At 46.6% G+C, this 20343-nt stretch overlaps 1 protein-coding gene across 4 annotated transcripts in view; it reads right to left on the bottom strand.

Annotated features, from left to right (window-relative positions):
* The window catches only part of LOC139423154 (homeobox protein cut-like 1), a 247218-nt gene that overhangs the window by 28250 nt on the left and 198625 nt on the right, over positions 1-20343 (bottom strand). For 3 of the 4 annotated variants that reach the window (XM_071174851.1, XM_071174853.1, XM_071174854.1), the window contains exons 9-15: positions 16418-16466; positions 13546-13839; positions 12293-12351; positions 10760-10808; positions 10571-10664; positions 4180-4965; positions 1572-1652 (exon numbers count right to left, since the gene is read on the bottom strand). In XM_071174851.1, coding sequence (XP_071030952.1) covers positions 1572-1652; positions 4180-4965; positions 10571-10664; positions 10760-10808; positions 12293-12351; positions 13546-13839; positions 16418-16466 — 1412 coding nt within the window. The remainder of the gene's footprint in view (positions 1-1571; positions 1653-4179; positions 4966-10570; positions 10665-10759; positions 10809-12292; positions 12352-13545; positions 13840-16417; positions 16467-20343) is intronic. The other variant, XM_071174852.1, reaches the window with a different exon arrangement.

The following is a 20343-nucleotide window of genomic DNA, read 5'->3' as shown; positions in this document are numbered from 1 at the left end:
TGTTTTTGCTTTGTCATTATAGGATATTGTGTGTAGAGTGATGAGGGAAAAAAATATTTAAGCAATTTTAGAATAAGGCTGTAACGTAACAACATGTGGAAAAAGTCAAGGGGTCTGAATACTTTCCGAAGGCACTCTGTTGCTAGTATTTTACTTTTGACTACAGTATGTCACAGGTTCACAGTCATAACATAGCCAGTGAAATCTAAAGCTGAATGTTTGGAGTTAGAGAAAAGTGCTACTTTTCCAATAAATATCCAGTAAAAATGTCTCAAGTTTGAGTCTACTGACTGTCTCGTGTCTAAAAGGAACCCAAGGTGATGTTGAACCTTCTCCTTCAGTGAGTTCTGACATCAAACCCCCATGGCTCACCCTGGCAACTGCACCAGTGTGTGTCTGCCGGCAATACTCCCCTGGGGGCTCCCTTTACAACACAGCTCAATCCTGTTAACACAAGAGGCCACGGCTACACATGTTCCTCATGAGCGCTGAACAGAACACTTCCAGCAGCCAGCCAGCCAGCTACCCTACGCAACAATGGAAAACAGACTTTGGAGAGACTCCATAAGAAACACAAGACCTGGTGTTTTGGATGGGCTTCAGAAGTGAGGGCTAATTGCTGTTTGGAGCTAAACATGGAGGGGCCTGACAAACGTGGCTCCCGAGCTTCCCGGCTTCCTCGCTCTCATTTGTCCTGAGTGAGTGGTCAGAGTAATTGGGCAAGGTCGCGCTCGCTCATGTGTGTGAGTGAGGGGGGGAGCAGCTGGGTACAGGGGGTGAACTGGAAGTAAATCATGACAAAAAAGGGGTCAGACAGGGCAAGGATGGGGGACTCCGTAAGCCCCCCCCCCCCCCCACGTTCTAACTCACACACATACACAGTGATATACACACACGCACAACCATGGTGGTGTACAGGCACAGCTGCCGGGTCATGGGGACAGGATGTTATTATGTTTTTCTAAGGACCTCTGTTTTTAAAGTTAGACAGTTTTGTCAAGGCCACCACTGCCTGTGAAGGAAAAGGGGTTGAAAATGATTGTGTATGTGGCCTTCCGAAGTGCCAAACTGCATGTAAGCACCACACCCATGGCCATTTTCATAAGGCATGAAACACTGCATGGGTTTGGGGAAAGTACATAGCAAAGCATATAAAGGAGCTTTTTAAAGCCTAAATTAGACAAGTGAGGTTTCGCCCTGATGTCAGACAGGGAGAGATTGCGTGGGCTGGTTTGGACTGAAAGTTTTAAGACGCACCCTAGGCGTGGAAAGGGTGCCTTTATAACCCCCTTCACGTTTGCCTAATCCCGTTTTTTCACCTGAGGTAGAATGTGTCCTTAACCACAGATTTAGGATCAGATAAACCAACCCCTTAATGGGGAAGAAAAAATATCTGACCCTGTATCAGTGGTTAGGGTAAACATCAACCTCCTCCCTTTATTTTCAACCAGACTCCAGGCCAGAAGTGGTAGAGTGACTTTGACAATGGCTAAATGACACAACAAATTGTACAACATAAAAGCCGACCAAAACACTAAACCAACCACGATATGGGAAGGCAAAGAACAGACCTGGCCTCGAGGAGCCTTCGGAGCCGGTTCTTCGCTTCGGAACCTCCTGAAACACTCTGTTCAGGTTCTGGCCTGGGTTCTCTGTTGGAAAACAAGTGGCGACAAATAAGATAAGTGTCAGAACCCTGAACTGCCACATGGCGGTGGATATAGCCCCTAGGAACAGATCTAAGATCAGCTTACTCTCCCTAAATCCGAACTGTTAGAGTGAAAACGCAAAATTGGCAATTGATCAGTGTCTAGGAGCAGCTTCATTCTACTCAAATTCAAACAGGATACGGTGGTGGTAGTCAGGGCCTTAGCTATATAGAGCTATAGATCTACAATTACTAGACCAACTCCTCAACATCTAGTCATCTGAGCAAAAACCCTAACATTTGGGCAAAACCAATTCAACAAGGACAAAACTTTTAAGTGACTTACTTAAGAACGCAAATATAGCTAGAAGCCATATGGTTCAATATGTCAGAATACAATGCCTGGAAACGCACACATGCTCTTTGTTAACACTTTGGCCAAAGTAATACACACAGTAGTAGGTAACAGTATCTTATTGTCCAACAGCCAGAAACAAAAGTGGATTGAAGACCACTCTACACAGTCTTAAACTGCCTTCTGAGAACCCTTGAGTCAACCCACATGTTCTACCATTCAAACCCACATGTCAAACTCTCCACATATTCGAGAACAGACATTGATGGGGATTTGGACTCACTGGACCGTGAGTTGTGGGTTCAGTTATTGAGAACATAAATGATTGAAATGGAACAGAACTACTAGCTACAGTGCATAAGAACCACATTACATTTCTCCTCAGCATGATTCTATTAAACTTCTGTTGGACTTCTCCCCTGGGCCGACAGGTTTGGTGCTTGCTGCCAGACCAACTCCTTGAAGCCCGTCCAAACAAGTACAATAGACAAGAGTGCAGAGTAACAGTGTGCACATTCATCTACACTCACTACTCTGCTTTAACACAGAGGAACACATTTCGCCCGAGCGCAAACTTTCACATCACCCCAGCCCTGACTGCCAAGTGGGCCTGTGCCGTTTAACGCGGAGAGTCTTGACTGCGGTCGTGTTTCCTAATACCCCGTCTGTTTCGCCTCGCTCTCGTCCCGGGCTGCTGACGGCAGCAGCTCTCATCTGGCCTTGTGACGCTACTGACTGAGCACCAAGTTCCAAAGGTATCAGTTCCTCACCCAGAGACAGAAAGAGAGAGAGCAGAGGAACAGACACAGCCAGAGGGATGGATACAAAGAGATCGAGAGATTTACGGGGGGGGGTCTGAAGGAAAGAGAGAGAGCAAAGAGGAGAAATATGGAGTCATTTAATAGGAACCCAATGTACAGGTTTGCGTTTTGTAATCTGTCTCAAATTTGACGTAATTGCTTGTGAAAGTGTCCGCATTATGAGCAGTTTGGGTTGAAGAATGAGGGCTTTGTAGCAGGGGGGCGCAGCTACAGTCTGAGTTGCCATGTGTACTGTCACTACTGTGGGGTATGCTTTCTTCGAAGACTTAAAGCACTATCCTCAGAACATCCTGTTCTGCATGACTGGCACAAACACACTCCACACCCCTCTGCACCACTGCCTGTCCAGACATGCATGTTATTGACTGCTGTTTGAGCCTATTCAGACAGATCTTCCTCTGCAATCTGACGGGATCAGCTTGCCTCCCACTCACTGACTCAACAGTACAGGCTGCATTCCCAAGCAGCAAGCGGCAATGTGCCATTTAAGACGGTAACAAAATCAATAGCAAAAAGCAGTGGGCCGACAGCGCTAAGTGATGGAACCCTGAGTGGCGCGTGACGATGACATCTTGATAGACTAGCTTGTAAATGTTCCCTCCCTCTACCGGGTTTGATTCCTGGGGCGGTTGCTATGACAACAGGTGAAAGACGATAACAACAGAAAGGGAACATGTCTGCGAGGTTAATCTGGGCATTTTAGCAGGCCACATGACTGGCGTCAGGAGCGATAAAGATCGCTGTCCATTCATCAAGGGCCCGGGCTATGGCCACACTGCTGAAGTGTGGGGGGGACATCTTAAGGTCTGTTAAAGAGACAGCGCTACCACCAGTGACCAAAAATGCCTCCGTTTGTGAGGTCAAAGGTTTAAGGTTAGGGTCATGCACTAACTGAGGATCACATTGAACGAGGACGTTCTGAAGTTTGTCTTTTGCTAATCTGAATAGCATCAGTGTGTCTGACAACATTCAATGTACCATTCAGCACCAATTTTCCCATTGAGTACATATATTTGTGGGATAGCACAGCAGGACCATACTGAAGCTACTGTAACACAGAAACAGAACACCTGCCTGAACCTGGGGCCGTTCTACTAGCCTCGCATGCAGCCTAATCTCGCGTGTTTACATGAATGGAATCAGTGGTAATCAGTCTGGTAAATACGAGGTTACCGTTCTATACTCATCAGAAATATCTCACCTAGGAATTGGAACTTGATGTGTGATGCAAAGCACCTGGAGGCAAAGACATCACTAAAATATGTGTGTATATGTGCTCAGCTGTGTGTGTGTCTGTGTGTGAGCAGTTGATGTGTGCTGTGTGAAGTGTGTGTACACATTTCTGTCAGTCTCACCTCTCTGCCTCCCCTGGATGCTGCGCAGTGCCAGAATGTTCTGCTCGTCAGACAGGAACTGCCTCATCTTGTGGAAGGGCTCCTTGCCCCGGATGGTCAGCTTGTTCCAGGGCTTGGGCCTGGCCAGTATCTCACTGACCGAGCCCTGGGACAACCCCAGCACGTAGTGGCCGAAGATCCTCTGCCCAATGTTGTGCTTGATCAGCTGCTCCTTGACCTGACGCGCTATCTCAGACGTGTCCATGTCTTCGCCTTCCGAGACGCTCCCCGCCCCTTCTGACTGGCTGGGCGAGGGGGCGAGGCCGTTGACATCCGGGCTGCCCGCTGACGGGTGCTGGGATTGCGACTGCAAAGACTGATGGGGTGGTAGGGGGCTGGCTGAAAGGGAGTTATGGGTGGGGTAGTTGGAAGGGGAGAAGAGCAGGGCCTGGCCGGAGGCGGACACGGAGTCCTGCAGGGCTTTGGAGTAAAAGGTCTGCATGAGCTGGCGCTGCAGCAGGGAGTTGAGCACCACCTTGCCCCCCAGGGGGAAAGCGGTGCCCGCCGACGCCAGAGAGGAGGGGCTGAAGAAGTCCTGCCCACCCAGCCCGCCACTCGTGGGCGAGAAGTGGTGTGTGCCATTGGCGGCAGTGACAGGGGTGGTGTCGGAGGAACCACCTGAGCTAGTGCGCAGGAGGAGCTGAGAGGAGGGAGGGGGAGGGGAGCCCTTCAAGTTGGTGCCCATGGGTGTGGTGCAGAGACGCTGTTGTCCTTCTGATGACTCTTTGACCTTTCGCTCTCTCAAACCTGTGTAGCCAGACAAAACATGACACAGATCAATACATCATGTGGCATCAACAACGTCCAAAATAAAAACAAAATAACTAGACTGGGGGGTGCAGTGTACTCCAGTGGAGTAGCATAACATTAGAGTGGAGAGGCACTGATGGAGTGTGTGTATTTTCTCACCATCTCCAGGCCACCACTCACTAAAAGTAGAGTTGGGATTCGCATATTTCATGGTGGGTTAACCTCAGTGGTGTGTGTGCCTGTGGTGTGTTCATCAGAATGTGGGGACAGGGGCCTTCCGGGTGGCGCAGGGGTCTAGGGCACTGCATTGCAGTGCTAGCTGTGCCACCAGAGACTCTGGGTTCGCGCCCAGGCTCTGTCGCAGCCGGCCGCGATCGGGAGGCCCGTGGGGCAACGCACAATTGGCCTAGCGTCGTCCGGCTTGGCCAGTAGGGATATCATTGTCTCATCGCGCACCAGCGACTCCTGTGGCGGGCCAGGCGCAGTGCACGCTAACCAGGTCGCCACGTGCGAAGGTGTTTCCTCCGACACATTGGTGCGGCTGGCTTCCGGGTTGGATGCGCGCTGTGTTAAGACCTTCGTCTCTCCCGAGCCCGTACGGGAGTTGTAGCGATGAGACAAGATAGTAACTACTAACAATTGGGTACCATGAAATTGGGGAGAAAAAGAATGTGGGGTCAGGAGCAAAATTTACTATACAGCAATGATAAACCATGGCTGCCAAGCAATAATTGCTCTTCATGTACTTTTTGTGCGCTTTGATTAATGTCAGGTATAGCCATAGGCCCAACACCATTGCAAAAGAGACCATGATCATCAGGCACACAACATTTAGTTATTCTCATGAAACTGATAACATGAAATCATTAACATGAATTAATCCAAAATCACATTGGGAAGTAACCAAGTAAGATGCCGGTCCGACCTGTATCTTTGGTTTCACAGACATGATCTGGTAGGACAACGAGAGATCCCATTAGGAATACAAATGAAATGCTTCATTTTCGAGGGTGGGGGAGGGAGGGAGGAGACCCTTAAGCCAATTGGGATGACATTTCCAGAGCGACCGAGTGGTAAAGAGCACATTGGTAGGAGAGACTAACGGGGCTTCATTAGCATACTGGATCACTTTGTCTCCACCAGCGTCTGACCTCCAGTGGCCCCCTTCTCCTCGCCCAGGGTGGGCTGCACTCTGCCCTCCACTACCCCCGCCCTCCAACACGCAACTGCAATCTGTGTTGTCACATATGCACTACCCAAACAGCCCTGGGAAGCAAGCAAACTGACCTTAACCCGTAAAGATGAGATGTAGCCTCCAAACACAAGCAGGGGTCGGTACCTGTTTGTCTAGTTAGAGACCCCTAGCCTGTGGTGTGGTTAGAGACCCCTAGCCTGTGGTGTGGTTAGAGACCCCATAGCCTGTGGTGTGGTTAGAGACCCCATAGCCTGTGGTGTGGTTAGAGACCCCATAGCCTGTGGTGTGGTTAGAGACCCCATAGCCTGTGGTGTGGTTAGAGACCCCATAGCCTGTGGTGTGGTTAGAGACCCCATAGCCTGTGGTGTGGTTAGAGACCCCTAGCCTGTGGTCTGGTTAGAGACCCCTAGCCTGTGGTCTGGTTAGAGACCCCTAGCCTGTGGTCTGGTTAGAGACCCCTAGCCTGTGGTGTGGTTAGAGACCCCTAGCCTGTGGTGTGGTTAGAGACCCCTAGCCTGTGGTGTGGTTAGAGACCCCATAGCCTGTGGTGTGGTTAGAGACCCCATAGCCTGTGGTGTGGTTAGAGACCCCATAGCCTGTGGTGTGGTTAGAGACCCCATAGCCTGTGGTGTGGTTAGAGACCCCATAGCCTGTGGTGTGGTTAGAGACCCCATAGCCTGTGGTGTGGTTAGAGACCCCTAGCCTGTGGTCTGGTTAGAGACCCCTAGCCTGTGGTCTGGTTAGAGACCCCTAGCCTGTGGTCTGGTTAGAGACCCCTAGCCTGTGGTGTGGTTAGAGACCCCTAGCCTGTGGTGTGGTTAGAGACCCCTAGCCTGTGGTGTGGTTAGAGACCCCATAGCCTGTGGTGTGGTTAGAGACCCCATAGCCTGTGGTGTGGTTAGAGACCCCATAGCCTGTGGTGTGGTTAGAGACCCCATAGCCTGTGGTGTGGTTAGAGACCCCATAGCCTGTGGTGTGGTTAGAGACCCCATAGCCTGTGGTGTGGTTAGAGACCCCTAGCCTGTGGTCTGGTTAGAGACCCCTAGCCTGTGGTCTGGTTAGAGACCCCTAGCCTGTGGTCTGGTTAGAGACCCCTAGCCTGTGGTGTGGTTAGAGACCCCTAGCCTGTGGTGTGGTTAGAGACCCCTAGCCTGTGGTGTGGTTAGAGACCCCTAGCCTGTGGTGTGGTTAGGTCATTTTTTGGAGAGGTCAAATCTTGGAGTATAGGGTAAAATAAACTTTAGGGAGAGATTTTAAAAGAGAATAATGAGGTAAACAGAATAGAAAGCGAAAGCTCTCCAAAGTGAGAGACACTTATTTTTCTTCAACTGAAAAAAGGCAAACTGATCACCAGCAGCTGTAAAACTAGTACCAAAAGGTTGGTATTGCACACCAAGGACCTACAAGTCCCTAATCTTTTCATCTAAGCAGTTGGGTAGCAGATGTAAAGTCAAGGCGTTTAGAGAAATGGAGATAACAAGGAACTTCAAAAAGTGATCGTGTTGAAATGTATTACAGAAAATGTTACAGTATCTCTCAAATCCCCCTGTTTAAAGGGCTGATTCTCTGAATGAGATAAATCGAGAATCCAGACAAGACGAGTACCGCGCTGAGGAAGCAGCAGCACTTCAATCTTAATGGTGTGAGCAGACTGTCTGCATCGAACCCTTCAATTCAAATCTATTATACATTAACGGGCCAGACAGATATATTTTTTTCTTTGTATCAAACGTGGGAGTGTGCCAATGGAAACAGTTGACACATTCTTTAGAAGTGTGTCTCAATACTTGTAGAAAAGAAAAAGCTCCAAGAGAGATAACCGTCTTTCCATTGAGTCTAACAGTCTCTTCTTTTGCTGGCGGAGATAGCTGGCGCTGCTTCCTGTTTGACTACTGGACTTCCTGTCTATAACCCCTCTAGGCGACTGACAGAGTAAAGAAACAAAAGGACTGTGTGTCCTTTTAAGTTTGAAGCACCCTGGCACACACACAGAGGCACAGGCCCATGAAGGCTAATGATGTACTTTTTCTCCCCATTACAGTCTGGTCTGGGGTAACTTCAGCTCAGACAATGTGTACACTATCAAAAAGCTCTTTGTGACAGATATCCTTCAGTCTCAGGATTGTAGACAAGGAGACTTAACAGATGAAAAAAGCCATTAAGTTTGTGTGTTTATGAGTGTACGTCTATGGGTCTGTGTAAGGCCACTGAATATGGGGTATGCGGTTCAAAGAGCTGGCATGTCGTGACAAGAGAGGACGATAAGGGATCACAGATCACAGGTGGAATACTAGGGCTCTGTGTATCACTGAATTAGGCTCAATGAGTTCAACAAAACATCAGCCATCTCTTTGTAAACAACTCTATCAGTGCTTACGGGCCTGTTCTGTACCAGCCTGTGAATAAGACCTTGACAGAGGGCAGTTCACACCAGGAAATGACTTTGTGGTTGTGTCTACATGTATATTACAAAGAAAAAAACTGCTGATATCTGATTGGCTGTTCTGATACTGATTAACCCTTTACACTTGTGGAAATTGGCCTATAGGGCTAATTTCAATGTTTTTACAGAATAAATATGAAATGCATAACCCTGGTAGAAAGTGAAAAGGAACAATAAGGAGATCATGGGAAAATGATTCGCGTTCACCAGACAAGACTACATCCAAACATCACACTGTTGATATGATGCGCATTTTACATTTACTGTACTTTTGCACCGCATTTGTTAATATCAAAATCTGAAAATACTCTGGATACACTCAGTAACATCTGGGGTAGGTGCAACATAAGACAACAAAAAAGACAAAGGGAACTGGTGTCAATGCACTTTGATGACTCAAAGAAGAGTCTTCAACTATAAGGTGTACTATTTAGCTCTCCTAGCTGTGCCGTTGAGGGTATCTAGAGCAAGCACACTTAGTTGTTTTGGTTGGAAAACAATCTGGCATCCCCGCCATCACACAATTACTGTTGTTGCACACGGCCCATTATACATCACAATCTGGGTCAGGTGGTCATCATGTGAAGGCTTGTTCTATTGCCAACCTGACTAGCTAAGTTATAAAATACAATATTACAGTGTTAAGGCTTACACAATGAAATTTAGGGAAACAGATTGTAATTTTGTAACGAATAGAAATGAGTGATGAGTGCATACAGGTGTATGTGCCGCAGCGAATTGTCTTCACAATAGTCGAACATAGGCTCATTAAGGGTATGATGCCATGTCATCTTGTAACTGTACATCAAACATAGTGAACATAAACATTGATACTGTATATGATAGGAGTTTTGTGATATGAAATTGTTAAGTGCACATTTGGATTCACGCGTTTGGCTTGCTTATATGACATCAAAGCGGTATTCATTATAATCCTCAACGTCTCATCTTTCAAAATATACTGAACAAAAAAATAAACGCAACATGCAACAATTTCAACAATTTTAACGGAGTTACAGTTCATAAGGAAATCAGTCAATTTAAATAAATAAATTAGGCTCTAATCTATGGATTTCACATGACTGGGCAGGGGTGCAGCTGTGGGAAGGCCCACTCTGTTGGTAGCCAGGCCCAGCCAATCAGAATGAGTTTTTCTCCACAAAATACTACTCAGTTTCATCAGCTTTCCAGGTGATGAAGAAGCCGGATGTGGAGGTGCTGGGCTGGCGTGGTTACACATGGTCTGCAGTTGTGAGGCCGGTTGGACGTACTGCCAAATTCTCTAAAACGACGGTTGGAGGTGGCTTATGGTAGAGAAATTAACATTAAATTCTCTGGCAACAGCTCTCGTGGACATTCCTGCAGTCCGCATGCCAATTGCACTCTCCCTCAAAACTTGGAGACATCTGTGGCATTGTATTGTGTGACAAAACTGCACATTTTAGAGTGGCCTTTTATTGTCCCCAGCATAAGGTGCACCTGTGTAATGATCATGCAGTTTAATCAGCTTCTTGATATGCAACACATGTCAGGTGGATGGATTATCTTGGCAAAGGAGAAATGCTCACTAACAGGGAACACTAACGTCAGTTGGCAAATTCCCAGGTTGCAAAGAAACACTACATAGTCCACAGCAGATGTCTGATTGATAAGTCACCTTCATAAATCCTATACATGTGTGTGCATATGCATGTCTGTGTATGTCTGTGTATGCGTGTGTCTGTGTATGCGTGTGTCTGTGTATGCGTGTGTCTGTGTATGCGTGTGTCTGTGTATGCGTGTCCGCGTGTGTCTGTGTATGCGTGTGTCTGTGTATGCGTGTGTCTGTGTATGCGTGTGTCTGTGTATGCGTGTGTCTGTGTATGCGTGTGTCTGTGTATGCGTGTCCGCGTGTGTCTGTGTATGCGTGTGTCTGTGTATGCGTGTGTCTGTGTATGCGTGTGTTGGTGGCTTGAAGGACTCACTACTCAGCTCACTGTTGTTCAGGCGCAGGGTGGAGTTCTCAGAATGCAGGCCTCGACTCTTCTCCAACAACAACTCCAGAGGCTTCTTAGAGTCCTGACACAGAGTACATTGTTAAACATTGTTTTGAAAAGATATACTGTCTAAATATTGTTCAAATCCAACTCAAATGCAACATTCAGCCTCCATACCTGTGCTGAAGAGTAGTTTGAAGAGCCGAACTCTACTGACTTGCGGAAACTGTAAAGCAAACAAGGGAAAATGGACCACTTGATTACTGCACCCACTACAAAAAGGAGATCACAAATAGACACAGCACCATAGGACTGAAATATATCTGCTACCAGCCCCAGAGAATATCTAAATCAGCGGCAGGCAGAGGCAAAGCGATACGTCACAAAGAGAGTCGGCTCAATACAAGTCCTTCACTCCTCTCTGACCATTGAAATCTGATAATGCAATGAAATCCTTAGAGCCAATCATAGTAATTAAAATGGGTTATTCAATCATGTGCTGGGTGCCAATTGGATTCCAGGCGATATTATCTATAAAGGAAAAAGCGTCTATGAAAAGGTTGGGAGGCAAATAAAGACACTTTGGTCTATTAGGAGAGGAATGCTTCCCTTTGGGATTCCAGCCGGGATATCAATACAAATTCACACAAACCGCTCTTTGGCTGACCATCATAGTGGCTCGAAAAACTCTCACAAACAGAACCATTCACTGATACTACCTTTATGACTTCTTCCAATTGGGAAAATAATGCCTGAAAATCCAGTTACCAAATTAATGTCCAGACGGCCCCTTTCTCAGATGAGCGGAGATTGTTAAATCCTGGCAAGACACCGCCCCAGTTCCCTAAACATGGGCAATTATCTTATCTGCCAAACTTAACATTGTCAGCCTTCTTGTTACTGGCTTGGACCGAGATAACACACAGCACAACACCAAACAACGGAAGAAACTGTTCACCGTCTTGAGACGCCAGACCAGAAACCCTAGAGCTTATACAAGCCACTGCCATAAAAAAAAACTAAACACACCGCAATAAAGCTAAGGACATGAATGTTGTTCATGAGTGAAGATTAAAGATGACATTTAGCATAACAGATTTCCTTGGTTTATTCAACCCTTTTTCTATTAACAAATGCCATTTACTGAGCTACCGTACACAATATATTTCCCAACTGCAATCAATGGTTTCAAAAGAGTTACCTTTAAAAGTAGCTCTACTTTTAAAAGAAACAAGACCATGTCAATAAACCCACATGTGGGGAGAAAGCATCCCAGTACATACCCCTTTAATGAGTCTACAGCACAGCCATGTTAGCATCCCATCTCCAGAACCCAAAACATCCAAGTCAGATAAGAAAGCAGTGGCAAACAGAGGTTGAACGTAAAGGCCCACTGTCCTATCAAACTAGCTTCTCTGATAAGCACTACCAGTGCTCAGCCAATAATACTTGGACTCTGCGCATCCACATTCAAGGGCTAAATCTAAAGGTTAATGATAGTCTTGAGGGTGGTTTGGCAGAGTGTCCAAATGGCTTTAGAGTGAATCCGTACCGACCCGACCTTGGACGAAGCCAGGTCTTACATACTTGCACCGGTGTCTTCACAAGTTTAGGCTCGGAATGAATTTATCCTGGTTCATTTGTATGGTTTATTGAACTGACGCCTGTGGCTGAGGGGAGGGAAGACAGACAGAGGGAAAATGAATTAACCTGAGCTCTTTCTTGATGCCTTCGTAGTCTGCCTGCTCCTGCAGTTTCTCCTCCAGTTGCTGAGTGGAGAGAGAGAGACACTTCGTTACTCTCAAAGTAGCGAGGACCAATGCATGGGGAAGCAAACATTTGGAGAGTCAATGTATAGTCTTCAAAGAGTATCTTATCCCCCCCCCCAACAAACAAAAAAAACTTGCACTTGTCTTTTCCTACTAGCGCCGACTTTGCTGACTTCTTTATTGAGGAGAAATGTACTACAACTGTGATGTGTCACCTAGCTATCTTAGGTGAGACAGCCAGTCGCTCTGTATAAGAGAGTCTGCTAAATAACTCAAATGTAAATGTAGAATAAGTTCGAGGAGTCCCAGTGTATTAGCATGTGCACATTTTAGATAGCTCAGTGCATTGGAACATGTACATAACAACTCTACTCATTTGTCTTTCTGCAGTCTCTAAAAACACATCACCGTGCAGCTACACTTGTCGCGACAAATTCCAATAGAGAAGCTCTACAGCAGAGGTAGGCAACTACAAAAATCCTAATTGTATATATCAAAAATAAATCACTCGGAGGCCGGTTTTGGCCCACGGGCCGCCTGTTGCCAACCCCTGCTCTACAGTCTCTGTGCATAAAGCTCACTGTGTATGACATGTCTGTTCAGTCTCCATGGATACAAAGACGTGTCAGTCAAGTCCTAAATGTAGAGTCTTGTGTGAGGTGCCCTGCAGAGTTCAGTAAAACCACTGTGACGTTTAGGGAGAGATGGTTCAGGGCTATGCATTAGTCAGAGGGTCCTGACATGTTTCATTTGTAAATGACTGTTTTTCTGAGTTCAAGCTGAAAGGTAGAGCTTATCTTGTGCACAATATCCAAATGCAACGGGATGCACATGGGATGCACATGGACGCATTATAAAGTACTACTGACAACTGCAGCTTTTCTTACCATGGCACACAGTGTGGTTAGGCCTACTCTTCATAACTGACTAATGTACGGGACTAACCAGGGCCCTCAGTGTTATGGGACTAACCAGGCCCCTCAGAGTTATGGGACTAACCAGGACCCTCAGTGTTATGGGACTAACCAGGCCACTCAGTGTTATGGGACTAACCAGGGCCCTCAGTGTTATGGGACTAACCAGGGCCCTCAGTGTTATGGGACTAACTAGGGCCCTCAGTGTTATGGGACTAACCAGGGACCTCAGTGTTATGGGAATAACCAGGACCCCTGGAGGTGGTGTGACAGGCCTGACCTTGAGTGAGCTCTCCTTGGTACTGAGCTGCTGCTCCAGCTGGCTGATTTGCGAGGCCGAGTTCTCACGGACGTTGGCCAGGCTGGCTTGCAGTCTCTGCACGTCCTCAGCCAAGTGCAGTACCTCCCGCTCCTTTGCGTTCAGCTCCACCTCCAGACTGGAGCGTGACAGAACCTCCAAGGCTTGCTCCATGTCAGGGGCCTTCTGGATCTGTGTGGCAAGCTGGAGAGACTTGTTGGCGGATGTCAGCTGTTCCCGAAGAGCCTCTGCTTCCCTCTCCGCTACATCCGCTCTCTGAAGGAGAGAGAGAGAGTCAGGTTTCCCCACTATCCCACCATTCTCTGTCATGTTGTCTACAGACAACCATAAGATACATCACTGTAGGTCTCAAGCCATTCTTCAAGGACCAAATCTAAAGTTGAGATCTGCTAATACAACCTACATGTTTGTTTGATAGACATTTATTTATGAGTTGTGCTAAAGTTTGAATTGCACACACACACACACACACACACACACACACACACACACACACACGTCTCCAGTTCCAAGATAGAACAGTAAGTACAGAATTTAGACCCACAGCGATTTCTCTGTCATGGTTGTGTAATACATGCATACCCCCCTCCATCAGACAATCTCTGACCCACAAAAGAAGACAAGGAGGAGAAGAACACAAGGCATCCTAATGGCTCATTACATGTTGAAGGTGCTTAAACATTCAACCTTTAGATATATCAGGCATTATTATGGAATTATGGAGATTTAACATTTTTCAGGCGGCTAAGTTATTCCAAAAGTTTGGTAATGAGGGCGCCATTTAATATAATGACAAATAATTGTTTTGGGTGATTCTATTTACAAATTCTAATCAGCAGGCTCATTTTAATTACGTGGTAGCCAGAGAAAAACAAGGTCAGCAGACACACAGTAAAACCTTCAGGGAGATTTTACTTTTAAGTGTAGGCGTAGACTAATGTATATTGAAATGTGATGAAAACAGATACATTATACATATACTTTCAAACAATACCATTTAACAGTGTGCACTACAGAAACATGTTTCTCTTCCATTGTCTCTCGCATATACACTGTTACACAGCTACGTGACCATGATTGGAAGTGCTTGTAACACCATTTATAGCGTGATGGAATGGCACTGCAACTTGGCCAGTCATTGGGAGGGGAGTGAATGAAGTGTTGTCTGTAGAAGGCTGACACCAGCGATCCCCCCCCCCCCCACCACCACCGCTCTGTCTCTCTGATAGCAGATATGAGGAGTGTGCGTCTGCTGCGCCGAGACGGATGAGACGGGTGATTACAAGTACAAAGTGACAGCGAGTGCGTGTGCACACACAGACACACAGACGGGTGAGGAGAAGAACGGGAGCATGACAGCTGATAAGGGGAGACACGCGCCCAGAGTGGTACAGATGACGGCACGACACCGTACTGCTCTGCTCTGTACTGCGGGATGGGGCCCTCATCTGTCTTGTGAAGGGCGGGCATGCCATAACTGGCATGTCATAGTGGGCTACAGTTGAAAATGACTGAGTTAGCCCTGCTAAGTCAAGACCTACCTGTACAAAAAGGAAATCCTGGTGCTGGAGTGTTTCAGGTACTGCAGGGTTTTGTTCCAACCATGTCACCTGACAACTAATCACCTCACCAACTGAGCTAATAGATCAACATCAGTGACTGGCTTATTTCCAACTACCTGGGCCAAGACTCACAAAACATTTCAAACACAAAAATGTTTTTGTTTTTTTATCTTAAAAAGATAGTTCCTAAGTACAACTCGTCAAAAATGTTTTAAGATTGTTTTTCTTACAAACTTCTCAAATATTTTCTTACGAAATTCTTAATCTAGCTTGCTATCTAGCTAGCAATCATGTTAGCATATTTCTTACTGATATTATACTGCTCTAAAAAATGTTTTGGGTTTAAAAATAATCAATTCTGAAACTTTCAGATGAAGTGTGTGAGTGAATGAAACATGTTCAATTGCTTTTATTATTTTAGTCTCTCATTGCCCTGAGTTTAAGATGAGGGTTTAGCCATCTTGGAATTAAGAACATTTCCAAGAAGAAATCCATTAACTTCATTTTCAAGAATCTAATTTCTTCTGAACTTTGTACTTAATTGGAAACATAAGAAATAATGCAAGAACATTTCCAATAACCTTTTTGAGGAATAGCAACTTTGCTTAACTTTCTTCATAAGTCTATAGTTAAGGAAATAATTGCAGTCTAGTGAATCAGTCCCTGGTCTCCAGCAGTCAACATTAACTCCATGCCAACCTGCTTGGATGACACACACAAACGGAACGCGTTCACATTCTAACTAATCTGATATAAACAAGATCACATGGTAATGGCTACGGCGATAGTTTTCAACTGCAGACCCAAAGCCCATATAGAGTAATTACACTGCCGCACATTATCTTGCCTTGACTTCTTGGCTGATATCAAAGGGTCGTCTCAGTGTAAATAATGGCTAATCACCACCGCGATGTGTCTGGGCGAAAAACATGGAGAAATACATTAAAGGAGGCCAAAGATAGAGGCAACGCCAGATTAGTCACACTGCAGAGCCTCTAATAGTGCAGTCTTTGTGTGCCTTCATTGTTATTCAAGAGGCTAGTTTCACTTAGCTATATTTCCTTTCTCATATGATATTTATCTCACACTTCAGTATGTTACATACTTTGTGGAACAACATTTGGAATGCATTTGAAACAGAGCAACTCCTGTATCAAGCCGCTTATTCAGATACATTGAAACTAAGGCCAAAGGGTGTAAGAGTAGTATGTCTGTTTGAATCCTTTGATAGGATGGTTGTGAAGAGGTGTTAAAAACAGCCAGGAACTCACCTGATTGGCTCTCTCCAGGTCTGACATCACCACCTCAATCTCATTGGCCCTGCAGGAAGAAGAGGCACGCAATCAACAAGGAGGCAAACAATAGGCTTAGCACACAAGCAACAAGAGAAGTGATCACGAGTGGGACTGAGTGTTTGCATGCCCTGTAACGTTCTGTAGGTGCATTTCCACACAATTGTGTATACATGTATACAATGTATATTTACATCCATGACTGGATTCTTACTGTGCAATATGTTCCTACTGTGTGTGTGTGTGTGTATATGGGAGAGCGCGCACCGTCCTCCAGAGTTGGCTTGCTGCTTGTTGCCTTTCCCCCTGGCCTGTCCCATTAAGCCCCTCTCAATTACACCCTAATCCTGCAGTCTCCCACCCTGCCACTGGGTCCCTTCCTGAGCCATGCGGACAGGCCCTGACGTAAAACAGAGGGATTACACTAATATCGTCTTAATACACACTGATCTCATATCATATTTTTCCATTATGTTTAGCGCCGGGCTCAAGCTCACAAATGGCTTTCGGCTTAGGTGTTTATTCACATCTCTCCATGCTTAACCCCAGGGTTAAAGGGACGCTCCGAGGGTTAGTATTATCCCCCACTTTATGCTCCTCCGCCAGCCACTGGACTAGTGTTCATAGTGACTCAATAGGATTTACTAGAGTCCGAACTGAATGTGCACGTTTGAATTTGACATTGATATTCACTTTTCGGCAATAGGGGAACAGGTGTTAAATTCACTCCAGCAAATAGAAACACTATGGCGTGTCAGCCAATTGCAAGTGTGTGAGAGTGTTTGTTGGGACGACGGTGGTACTTCTACCCTTGTTTTTTTTAAATGACCCGAAGCCAGTCAGAATTGCAGGGCTCCAGATAACAGTCTCCTCTCAGTGGGCCCCCTACATTTAGGCAGGCTCAGGGCTCCAGATAACAGTCTCCTCTCAGTGGGCCCCCTACATTTAGGCAGGCTCAGGGCTCCAGATAACAGTCTCCTCTCAGTGGGCCCCCTACATTTAGGCAGGCTCAGGGCTCCAGATAACAGTCTCCTCTCAGTGGGCCCCCGACATTTAGGCAGGCTCAGGGCTCCAGATAACAGTCTCCTCTCAGTGGGCCCCCTACATTTAGGCAGGCTCAGGGCTCCAGATAACAGTCTCCTCTCAGTGGGCCCCCTACATTAAGGCAGGCTCAGGGCTACAGATAACAGTCTCCTCTCAGTGGGCCCCCTACATTTAGGAAGGCTCAGGGCTCCAGATAACAGTCTCCTCTCAGTGGGCCCCCTACATTTAGGCAGGCTCAGGGCTCCAGATAACAGTCTCCTCTCAGTGGGCCCCCTACATTTAGGCAGGCTCAGGGCTCCAGATAACAGTCTCCTCTCAGTGGGCCCCCTACAGTTAGGCAGGCTCAGGGCTCCAGATAACAGTCTCCTCTCAGTGGGCCCCCTACATTTAGGCAGGCTCAGGGCTCCAGATAACAGTCTCCTCTCAGTGGGCCCCCTACATTTAGGCAGGCTCAGGGCTCCAGATAACAGTCTCCTCTCAGTGAGCCCCCTACATTTAGGCAGGCTCAGGGCTCCAGATAACAGTCTCCTCTCAGTGGGCCCCCTACATTTAGGCAGGCTCAGGCTGTGGCACCGCTCGCACGCCGAGTGGAGCCAAATGTTGCCATGCTTAATTGAATGGCAACATCTAATTACAGATAATAACGTTTAAATGCTTTTAATGATGTAAATTGGGTTTCGCGTCACATTTTAAGTGCACGGCATATTTGTAATGAGCGGGGATTATCATTGAGATGCATTGTTATTAATAATACACTGGAGATCAACTGCTTCTATAAAACATTGCAATGCCATACCGATACTGCTGATTGAGATAGGGCAATAAACAAATAGTGTTGTGGATGGAAACGACACAAACGGGCCAACACAACCCCCTGGCTGCAGTTCACATCATATAACATTTACCTCTCCTCCACTGTTCAAAGCATTCTGCATTTGGACAACACAATCCAATTGGAAAAGCTGCTGGAGAGAAATATAAGGGAAAAGCTTTCCCAACCAGTCGGTATTGTGATATTAACTAGATAGCCAGGTATAAACAGTGTGTGCTGCTCTTGATACTAATGCAACCCAAATAGCTCTGGAATTTGATAGTTCAATCAAGGTACAGATGCAAAGTATTATTAAATACCTTTGGATTTGCCTGGATTTGAGAATTAGGGAAAGGAAATGCTGCTGTAACGCAGAGTGGAGGATCAGTGATTAGGTTTAGAGGGAAAAATTATATGCATTACCAGCGTGTGATCTGTGGTCATGGCACCGATGCACAATCCCTCCCTAACCGAAGAACGCAAATGAGTATGTCGTATAATCAGGAATCCCTGATAATCAGGAATCCCTGATAAAATCTAAGGCTGAGACTCAGGGATGTAGAGCAGACAGGCAGCACCTTGTACGAAACTTGCCTTGGCTGCAACCGTGCCGAGGTCTGGGAACCCACAACATCCCCACACAGTAGTCCACTACCTGATCGCGGTAAAACCTTAGTAAGACCACAGTGAGAGAGAGAACAAACATCTCCCTTCCCTGTGTACAGTGAGCCACAGTGAACCGTATTCACACGATATGGGCCCTGACCCCAAACTACAGAGGACCGGTGAGGCCTGGGCCTCTTGAATCCACTCCAAGGTCAGGTTCAAGGCCCTCTGCGCCTTAAGATGGGATCTGCTGTGAAAACACACTGATTAATGAAGTCCTTAAGGACGGAGTGTGAGCAGCGGGACACACCTGAAAACCTCCAATATCCCCTTTCCTGAAGGGTTTCCTGTCTTGGCGTCTGGTGGGGCTCCCAGACGGGAGGGTTGAGTAGTAGAGAGTGGTAGCTTTCTCTCTTCAAAATACATTAGCTAATGGCCACAGGTTCAAGTTCAGGGGTTTGGATTCAAGTTTAAATTCACAGCTCTCAAGTGTTGAATATGGAACTCAAATGTCATGAAGTTATGAACAAGAATCCCAGCGACTTTGGGAGGTCAAGGTGTTGGGGGCTCCACAATTACTCTACAACTCGTTCAAAAAGCTTAATCATAACTATGCAAATGTGCTGAATATGGTTTAATCCGTTGAGCTCACCCTGGATGCATTTTGAACCCGGATAGCTGACATTAAAATGTCACCACCTCAGCTGACTTAAACTAGAGTGAACCAAAGTTGTGCAGATGACGCCTGTAGCGGTGCTGGAGGTATGTGTGTGTTTTCTGGACTGAACTAGGAGCCGGGGCCCTCTCTTCTCTGCCCCTCTGACCTTTCCATCGCCAACGCCTGTCAGAAATGAGCTGTTAACCCCTCCGGTCAGGCTCTGTGGCCGGACGAGTCTCTGGTAATCCTTTCCTCTTCACCACTATCCCTCTCCCCCTCCATCTCTTCCCTTCATATCCTGTGCCCCCTTTCTCCCAGCCCAATCCCCCTGGGCCAGCACGACATTTCACAGATTTAGCCCATTAGATTTTCATTTTCCTCCCTCTCTCTTTCAGCACAGTCTATGTCAGCTTGGAGATGTTTGCTTTCCTCCCTTCTCTTTTTTTCTTCGCTCACTCACTCACTCACTCACTCACTCCTCTCTCTCTCTTCTGGTGGAGTTGCTTAACCTTTCTGCGACTGGAGAGGCAAAATGGCCCCCGGGGCTTGGTTCTTCTCGCTCTGTGTGTGTAATGTGTAGTGTGTGTGTGTGTGTGTGTGTGTGTGTGTGTGTGTGTGTGTGTGTAGGAGGAGAGGAGGAGAATAGAAGGCCATGATAACGCGGCCATTCTTCACACTGCTGTGGCCGGGCTGCTCGTCACAATATTGTTCTCTGCTTTTAATACAGTTTCCACCCACAACAACCACACAGACCCAGGAGACAATGATACTGCTGGAGCCTAAACA

The sequence above is a fragment of the Oncorhynchus clarkii genome, chromosome 12 (genome assembly GCF_045791955.1).
Source record: "Oncorhynchus clarkii lewisi isolate Uvic-CL-2024 chromosome 12, UVic_Ocla_1.0, whole genome shotgun sequence".
NCBI lineage: Eukaryota > Metazoa > Chordata > Actinopteri > Salmoniformes > Salmonidae > Oncorhynchus > Oncorhynchus clarkii.
Note: the sequence above shows the minus strand (reverse complement) of the source record. Positions and strands in the feature narration are given on the sequence as shown.